This window comes from Haemorhous mexicanus, chromosome 19, assembly GCF_027477595.1.
Source record: "Haemorhous mexicanus isolate bHaeMex1 chromosome 19, bHaeMex1.pri, whole genome shotgun sequence".
Taxonomy (NCBI): Eukaryota; Metazoa; Chordata; class Aves; order Passeriformes; family Fringillidae; genus Haemorhous; species Haemorhous mexicanus.
Window position 1 is genome coordinate 173,636 of NC_082359.1, and position 8,770 is coordinate 182,405.

General features: G+C 49.7%; 1 protein-coding gene and 1 long non-coding RNA gene across 2 annotated transcripts; both read right to left on the reverse strand.

Moving 5' to 3' along the window:
• SELENOM (selenoprotein M) lies at positions 1-1,638 on the reverse strand. The gene is made up of 5 exons (XM_059863895.1): positions 1,469-1,638; positions 1,347-1,382; positions 1,233-1,267; positions 698-776; positions 1-608 (listed from the first exon to the last, which is right to left on the reverse strand). Exons 1-5 carry the CDS (start codon positions 1,598-1,600, stop codon positions 396-398), a joined length of 495 nt encoding a protein of 164 aa, XP_059719878.1. The 5' UTR covers positions 1,601-1,638; the 3' UTR covers positions 1-395.
• Positions 1,639-4,797: 3,159 nt separating this feature from the next.
• Positions 4,798-8,768, reverse strand: LOC132336431 (uncharacterized). The gene is made up of 3 exons (XR_009488865.1): positions 7,808-8,768; positions 5,290-5,473; positions 4,798-5,008 (listed from the first exon to the last, which is right to left on the reverse strand). It is a non-coding gene; the product is annotated as an uncharacterized LOC132336431 (long non-coding RNA).
• Between the last annotated feature and the right edge of the window lie 2 nt (positions 8,769-8,770).

Sequence of the window (8,770 nt, forward strand, 5' to 3'; positions counted from 1 at the left end):
TGGCTGCAAATAAAAGCTTTACTAGGAGCTGGATATGACATAAACCCTTCTGGGGGGTAAAGCCCCCTTCTTGGGACAGCTCTCCCACCTCTGGGACTCAGCACATCTACCCTTAGCACCTGGCACTTTCTGCTGAGGGTTTCATCCTGTCCCATGCAGGCAGGATACTGCTGCCCAGTGCTGGGAGCAGCTCAATGTCTGGGCACAGAAAGAGACTGCAAGAAACGCTGCTCCTCCTGACTGGCAAAGGATAATGGGCTCCAAGGACAGGAGGGCATCAACCAGCACACAAGCAAGAGTGCCACCCTGTGACACCATGTCCAGCTGCCATAACGCACTCATTCCCTGCACTGGGGACTGGCTGCAGGACCCTGTCTTAAGGGTGGCACTCCTTGCTAGAGGTCTGGGTGTTCTTCCTTGTCATGTTTGGGTGGGGTCTTGCCATCAGCAGTGGTTGCTTGGGGGGGCTGCAGTATTGGCAGAGACTTGGCAGGGGCAAACTGGAACTCCTCTGGTACAGGGGCATCAGGCATCTCCTTGCGGTAGAAACCCAACTCTTGCACCAGCTGGTTGATCTCTTCCCGGGTCATGTCGCTCAGGGGAATTCTCTGCACCCAGACAGGGGCTGAAGCCTAGCACCTGTGGGGCACTGAGCACCCCAGGCACTGTGGCAGCAGGTGCTGCACTGCCCACTCACCTCTAGCTCCTCGTACCGGAGGCTGAGGAGAACAAGCTCAGGGTCAGCACCAGGCAGATGTTTCATCTCCAGGTTATGGCTGGGCAATGTGTCAAGGAGTGGGTAGCACTGATCAGGCCCATGCAACCCTTATCCCATCCCATCCTTCATCACATCCCCTTCTGTCCTCTGTCACATCCCATTCCTGTCTATCCTGTACCATTCTCCAACCCAACCCATCTTCTCTCATATCCTTTTGCCTTCCATCGCATCTGCTCTGTCCGCCATCCCATCCTTCACTGCATACCATCCCATCCTGTTTCCCATGTAATACCATCCTATCCTTTATCACATTCCCCATTCTCCACCCCTCACCAAACCCTGTCCTTCATTCCTCACAAAACCCCATCCTGTCCCCTAGCCCATCCCCTCCCATACTTCATTTCCTTGCATCCTGTCCCTCACCCATCCCATCTCATCCCCCACCCATCCCATCCCGTCCCGTCCCACTCCATCCCATCTGGACTCCAGCGCTGCAGCCGCTGCCGGCAGGTACTAGAACGGGATGTCCTGGGTGACGAACGCCTTCACCTGCGGAGAGTGGCCAGTCGGGCCCGGCTCAGCGACGGGAAGCCCCGACTCCTCGGCCCGGCCCGGCCCCAGTACGTACCTCCCTGAGGCGGTTCAGCCGTCACCCGCCGCAGGTCTGCGGGAGAGAACAGACACCCCGTCAGGCACTCGGCGGGCACCGGTTCTCCCCCGGCGCGTCCCGCGGTCCCCACCCGCGCTCACCTCCACCTTGCCGCGGGCCAGGTCCCGCAACACGGTCTCGCGGAGCCGGGGCTGCTCCGAGCCGCTGCCCGCCGCCAGCGCCGCCGCCAGCAGCCACAGCCACAGCCCCGGCCCCGACAGCAGCGCCAACATCGCTCCCGCCGCTGCCACGTCCGGCGCGGCACGGGCACGCGCACGGCACCGCGCATGCGCGGCGGCTCGCGCGCAAAACATGCGCGCGCACGAACGCAGAGACGCGCGCACGCGTGAATGGCACGTAGGAGCCGCGACTGCTCAACGTGCACAGACCGAGAGCGACACGCACACAGCAATACACACAGAGCGACACACACAGAGCAACACACAGACAGCAACATAAAAAAAGCGACACAGCAGCATACAGCAACACACACACAACGACACACACAGAGCGACACACAGCGACAAACGCACACAGCGACAAACGCGCACAGCAACACACACAGAGCAACACACGCAAAGCGACACACAGCAACACAGACAGCAACATACAGTGACACACACACAGCGACACACAGCAACACACACACAGTGTGAAAAACGCCAATCACTTGTTTTTAAAATTTTAAAAGTTTAGTAGTAATAAAATTATTATAAAAATGGTAATACAATTAGAGTAATAATAATTTGGACAATTTGAATTAGGACAATATGAGACAATAGAAACAAAAGTTACAGACGTCCGGGTACCTTTTTCTGGGCAGCATAAGCCTGAAAAAGGACACCCGTTAACAGAGGATTAACCCTTAAAAGCAACAGCCTGTTGCATATTCATACATTTCATACATGATGCATAAATTCCATTCAAATACAGGATTCTGTCTTGTCAGTGTCAGCTTCTTCCTCATAAGCCTAACGGCGTCCTGCCCAAGCAAGGTGGGAAGAAGTTCATTTCTCCTGATAATGGAGCAATAAATTCTCTTTCTCTGAAAGATTTAGGTGTCCTGTGACTGCTATCTCCATGCGAGTCCTTCCTTTAGAAAAAAAGTATCCTACGTAGCATAGTTTCTATGTTAATATTTTGTTATAACCTAAAACTATACTTAACACACTACTTAAGAGAATTAATACAGCATTACTTTCTAACACAACACATATAATATTAATTTTAATTTTTGCGAAAAGCCAATAATAAAATACGCATTTTTCACACACAGCGACACACACATACAGCAACACACAGAGCAACACACAGCAACACACAGAGCAACACACAGAGTGACACACACACAGCAACACACACACAGCAACACACACACACACAGTGACACACTGTTGTGGTTAGAGAGGGAGATTTTGGGATGCTGTGGTCAAACCAATAGGTGCTCAGATTTGAATATTGGCACCTGGTGTGGCCACTGAGGACATGGATATGCCTCTGAGAACATAGGGGGGTTAAAAGCTGAGAACTCCCAGGGGAAGCTCTCTTTTTGGTTCTGTCTGTGAAGAAGAGATTGGACTGTAGTATATGATAGAGATAATTCATGCTTTGTAACTGTAAAAAAATTATAAGATCCAACCATGCCTCTGACCCCCATGGCCAGAAGCAGGGCCTTCTTTCTATTTAAAGATTTCCTGGACTCGCCCAGATAAAATCATACCTATTAATGAATGAATGAGTCCTTCTCAAGCAATAAGAGGCCATTTCCCAGGAATGTCCAGAACATTCACAGAATGGCACCTGGGAGAGATTACATCGAGGACCGGGCAACATCCGGCTACAACTGAAAACTATTTCGAGGAGCTCAGACAGCCATCCAAACCTGTGGACTAACTTTTGTATGGGTCTGAATCTGTATAGTCCCCATTATACATATGAAGGGACATACAGAAATCTTATGTAATTTCTGCTTCAGGCAGAATAAACTGTATATAAGCTGGCCAGCAGGAGCAGTTTGTGTGAAACACTGGGGAGATGCTGACACTACATCCGTCTGATCCAGGTTCACCCAGCGTCAAAGTCCGGGGTTGACACTGTCTTGGCTGTGGCGGTTTTATAATATTCTATTTGGTTGTTGATCTAACAAATTTATAATTTTTTTTTTTTTTTTTTATAAATTTGGCTGCCGATTTGATCATTTTTACAACAAGACCTACCCTGCGCAGCTCCGAGCTGGGTGGGGGAGGGGAAGCCACAAGACCTGACTGAGGTAGGCTGGGCCTGGGACAAAGAAGGGAGGTGAAGGCCCCTGCGAGATCGAAGGGTGGAGGAGCACTGAGAGGCTTCGGGCAGCCCCCTCAGGAGAGAGAGAGAGCCAGTGTCTGTGCCTGTGCCACCTTGAAATTTGATAGCACGGCCGGCGTGAAAGAGAAGAGGGTTGCTGTGAGAAAGTGCCCAGCAGGGCAGCCGTGGGAGTTCTGGACAGGCAGAGCCTGAGACTTTTAACCCTTTTCTTGGATGCTGGAAACCTTACAAATGCTGATTCCTCCTGGAGTTGAATGAGAAGAGAGATAGAGATGAGATAAGAGGAAATGGGCCACGAGAGAAGCTGAAAAGAATCTTAGGTGGGAAGAGGTGATGGAGTGGCCTTTGGCTGGACTTTTCTTTTATGGCCATGGACAGAACCATTTTTCCTGTGACACAGAGACTGCATTTAGTGAGGAGGCAATGGCTTGGAGCCAAGAGAGGGCAGTGATATGTCATGAAGGGGTGGTGTTAACAGAGACGACGGGTGAGGAGAATGGTGGTGGTGGTGCCCTCCGTCTTCAGGGAAGAAGAAGATGATCTCTGTTCTCAAGACCCCTTGGCCCCAGGGGGTGAAATCTGGGGGGGGACAGGTGTCCCGAAAGTGAGAGACTGTGCTCTTTTTAGAAGTGGGCAAAGCACCCTGTAAAAAGGAAAACCCTAGAAGCAGCTCTGGTCCATGTGCAGTGGTGAGAACACTGGGCATGGAAGGAAGATGTCACGATGGCAAAATGATCTCCGGGCGGTGCCATGTGTGACATGGAAACACAAGAGGTTTCAACTATGTTTCCTGGGGAAGCCAATGGTACAAGAGGGACTCCTCTCTCCTTGATGAACTGAGAATTGATTATCTGAAGGGTGGTGCTGGACTGAGAGTTGGTGATTTGAGGGGTGGATGTATTCAAAATTTGGTGGGGGGAGGAGGAATGTTTTTGGAAGGTTTTCATCCTGAGTTCTGTGTGTTTTCTTTTATAGTTGTAGGTTAATAAAGTTTTTTCCCTTTTATTCCTAAGCTGGAGCCTGCTTTGCTCTATGTCTGATCACATCTCACAGCAGACACCGGGGAGGAAGCATTTTCATGGGGGCACTGGCATCACGCCAGGCTCAAACTATGATACACACACACAGCAACACACAGCAACCATGCACAGGCCCACACCACACAGACCGACAGCACCGCCAACAGCACCACACACAGCAACACACAGACTGTTATGAGTAGAAAAATTACCCATTTTTTTAAAGGTTGCAGAGTTCACTGGTTGGGCCAGTTGCTGCCAGGGTGGAGTTGTAACTGTTCCTTGTTGATCTTGTTGATAGTTACATGTTGTAATCACCTGTTAATAGTTGGTCGTTACCTCCCTGTAGTTGATGGTTGAGAATTCCCCTTTTTGTCGAGTACCACCCTGCTGCTGCCTGGAGGATGGCAACCGCCCCCCCACCCCCGCTCCCGGGACAGTGAAGAAGAGGGCACAACCGGACTGGCATGCAAATGAGGACGCCCCTCACCAAACCTAGCAAAAACCCCTAAAAGCAACGAGCCAACACAGAATTAAGAGATCGAAGTGATGTCTAGATTTGAGGAACAGAATTCAGTGTCCGCTGAGACCCTTTTTACCTTTCACCGGGCCCCATCGGCTGCGGGGCAGGGAGAGGAGAGGCTGCGGGGCCGAGGTGGGGCCGTGGCTGCGGCTGCTGACATCTTGCTGCTACCGAGCCCTGCCCCCAGGCCAGGCTGAGCTGGGTCCGCTGGGCCCCAGGAGCAGCTGGGTCTGGGCTGGCTTGGCCAAGATTGTGCTGCTCTTGAGGGGAAGGAGAATCCATCAGCCCCTGGTGTGCTGCTGCTGTGTTCTGGCCTGGCTGCCGAGATCCTAACTGCTTTCGCCCCCCAGCCCAATGGCAGCTCCGGCTGCAAGCTACAGAGACTGGCCAGGGCCATGTAACCGTCTGCAGGCCCCAGGTGAGATTAACTCTTTCAGTGCTTCAATCATCCCTTGAGTGAGAGAAAAGGACAAAGTGCAAACACGTACAGAACAGCATGAAGACACTGAGGTCAGTGAAGAGGAAGTCCCAGATGGGAGGGATGAAGAGATGCCTTTAGTTTTAGGCTCAAAACACTCTTATAAAAATATGGAGAAGAATATAATTGATACATCAGGCTATTTTTCCCTGTAATGGATTGAAAAATATGGGGGAATGAATTGTTCATGAATTGTTCAAATGGTAGATATCTAGCAAAGGTCTCTGTGCTAAAGTAAGCAGATATTGAAGAAGCTGTGATCCAAAAAGAAGTTTAAACAGTGTAATATATGATAGAGATAATTCATGCTTTGTAATTATAAAAATTATAAAGCTCCAACCATGCCTCTGACCCCCATGGCCAGAAGCAGGGCTTTCCTTTCAATTCAAAAGACTTCCCAGACTTGCCCAGATAAAATCATGACTATTAACCAATGAATGAGTCCTTCCCGGTCAACCATTTCCCAGGAATGTCCAGAACATTCACAGAATGGCACCTGGGAGAGATTACATCAGCACAGCTACAGTCTTGGCTACAACTGAAAAGAAGACCATTTTGAGGAGCTCAGACAGCCATCCAAACCTATGGACTGACTTTTGTATGAGACTGAATCTGTATAGTCCCCGTTATACATATGTAGGGACTTACAGAAATCTTAGGTAATTTCTGCTTCAGGCAGAATAAACTGTATATAAGCTGGCCAGCAGAAGCAGTTGGTGTGAAACTCTGGGGAGATGCTGACACTACGACAGTTTGACCCAGGTTCACCCAGCGGGGTTGACGCTGTCTTGGCTGTGGTGGTTTTATAATATTCTATTTTTTGGTTATCGATCTAATAAATTTATAAATTTTTAAAATAAATTTGGCTGCCGATTTGATCATTTACAACATACAGAGAGAGAGAAAAGAGTGATGAAGACCCTGTGTGCCTAGGGAGAGAAGAAGACCTCTATTCCCAGAAATTATGATTTCAAAGATAGATGAAGAGAACCTTTGCTCTTAAACAGCTCATCTTTAAAACAGTACCCTATAAGTTGACAAGGCCCATAAACACAGCTGTGGGAAAAGCTGTGAAAAATGGGAAGGACTTCACAATTGCAGATTTTCCTGGCAGCTACTATTCACAGAAATTCGAAGTCAGGAGAGAACTGTTTTCTTATAGAGCAGTCTTCATAAATTAACAAGAGAGACTTCTCTCCCTAAGTAAACTGAAGAAAGACTATTCTAAAAGTAATAAACTGACTGAATTGTTTCTGTATATTGCTAGAGAGAAAAAAAAGGTTATGGGGGGAGAAGTGTTCCAAAAGTTTTATTATAATTCTTATTTTTGTTTCTTTTAGTTACTATTAATAACTTTTCTTTATAACCTTTTTAAGTTTAAGCCTGCTTTGCCTTCCTCCTAATCCTATGTCACAGCAGGAAATGAATTCTAATAAGTGCCCTGGCATTTAGCCAGCACTGAAACCCACCACACCAACTGTGCATAGATGGGCACCACGCAGACCAACAGCACCACACACACAGCAACACACACCAACCTTGCCCAAACCAACACACAGAGACCAACAGCAGCACCAACAGCACCACACACACACAGCAACACCAAGTGTGCATGGATTGACACATGGAGACCAACAACACCAACACACACACACACTCTGCACAGACCGGCACCACACAGATCAATGGCACCACATAGACCAACAGCACCACCAACAGCACCACACACACACAGCAACACCAAGTGTTCATGGATTGACTCATGGAGACCAACAACACCAACACACACACGCTCTGCACAGACTGGCACCACACAGATCAACAGCACCACACACACAGAGAGCAACACACACCAGTAGAGCACAGATCAACACACAGAGACCAACAATACCAACACACACAGAGCAATACTCACCAACAGCATCAACACACAAAGCAACACACGCAAACAATAACTACACATACACACAGAACACACCATTGCACTGACACAGAAACAACGCATACCAATGACAGCAACACACACCCCAGCACCACACACCAACACACACACATCCCCCCCCCCACACACACACACAACCCTGCACACCCTGACCCTCATTGACCATGAGCTCACCATCTCCTCAGGGCAAAACAGGTGAGTGACATCCTGAGCTGCACTGGGAGGTGTTGTCAGCAGGCCACAGGAGGTCACGGAGGTTCCTATGAGGCCACCCCTGGAGTGCTGTGTCCAGTGCAGAGCAGTAACATCGACTCTCCTCAGTCCTTTCCCAGTTGCCACCACTGATCACAAATTATTGCAAGCATCCCTCCAGGATGGCAGGGACTTCCCACAGTTCCTTTGGCTCCTGACTGAATCCCATGGGGATCCAGGGATCTTATACGCTCTGACCAGTATCCTCCTCTGCCTCACTCCTTAATTCACCAGGGTCTTCCTCCTCCTCAAGCTCCAGCCTTCCCCAGACACTGTAGCAGACAAAGGATGAGGCAGACCTGTCACCCAGACTCCTGTGGATGTGTACACCCCGAGTGCAGGTGTTCAGACCTGCCTGTAAAAAGTGCTTCACTGGAGCACATGGGCACTGCCACACACAGATACAGCAGCACCTACACACAAAGCCACATACACACAGCTGCACACACAGGCACACACATCCCCAGCTACACACACAGCTGCACAGAGCTGCACACACACAGCTGCACACTCAGACCAGTACACACACGGACATGCACATGCAGCACACTCAGCTGGACACAACCACACACACACACACAAACACGCTCACACACAGCTGCACGAGGGTGTGTCTGCTCACCAACAATGCAAACACTCTGCAGCAGACATATCCGGCACAAGCTGACACAACAGCTGCAGTGTTGAACAGTCATATACACAGCAAGGCACCAGGGCAGGCATTCATTTGCAGGGGCAGATGTGCATGAGCAAGGACAGATGGGCACTTGTAAGGACAGGTGTGCAAGGACAGGTGTTCATGCACAAGAACAGGTGTGTATATGCAAGGACAGGTGTGAAAGGGGCAGCCACACGCCAGGAAAGGCTTTCGGGCGGCGGACGGGG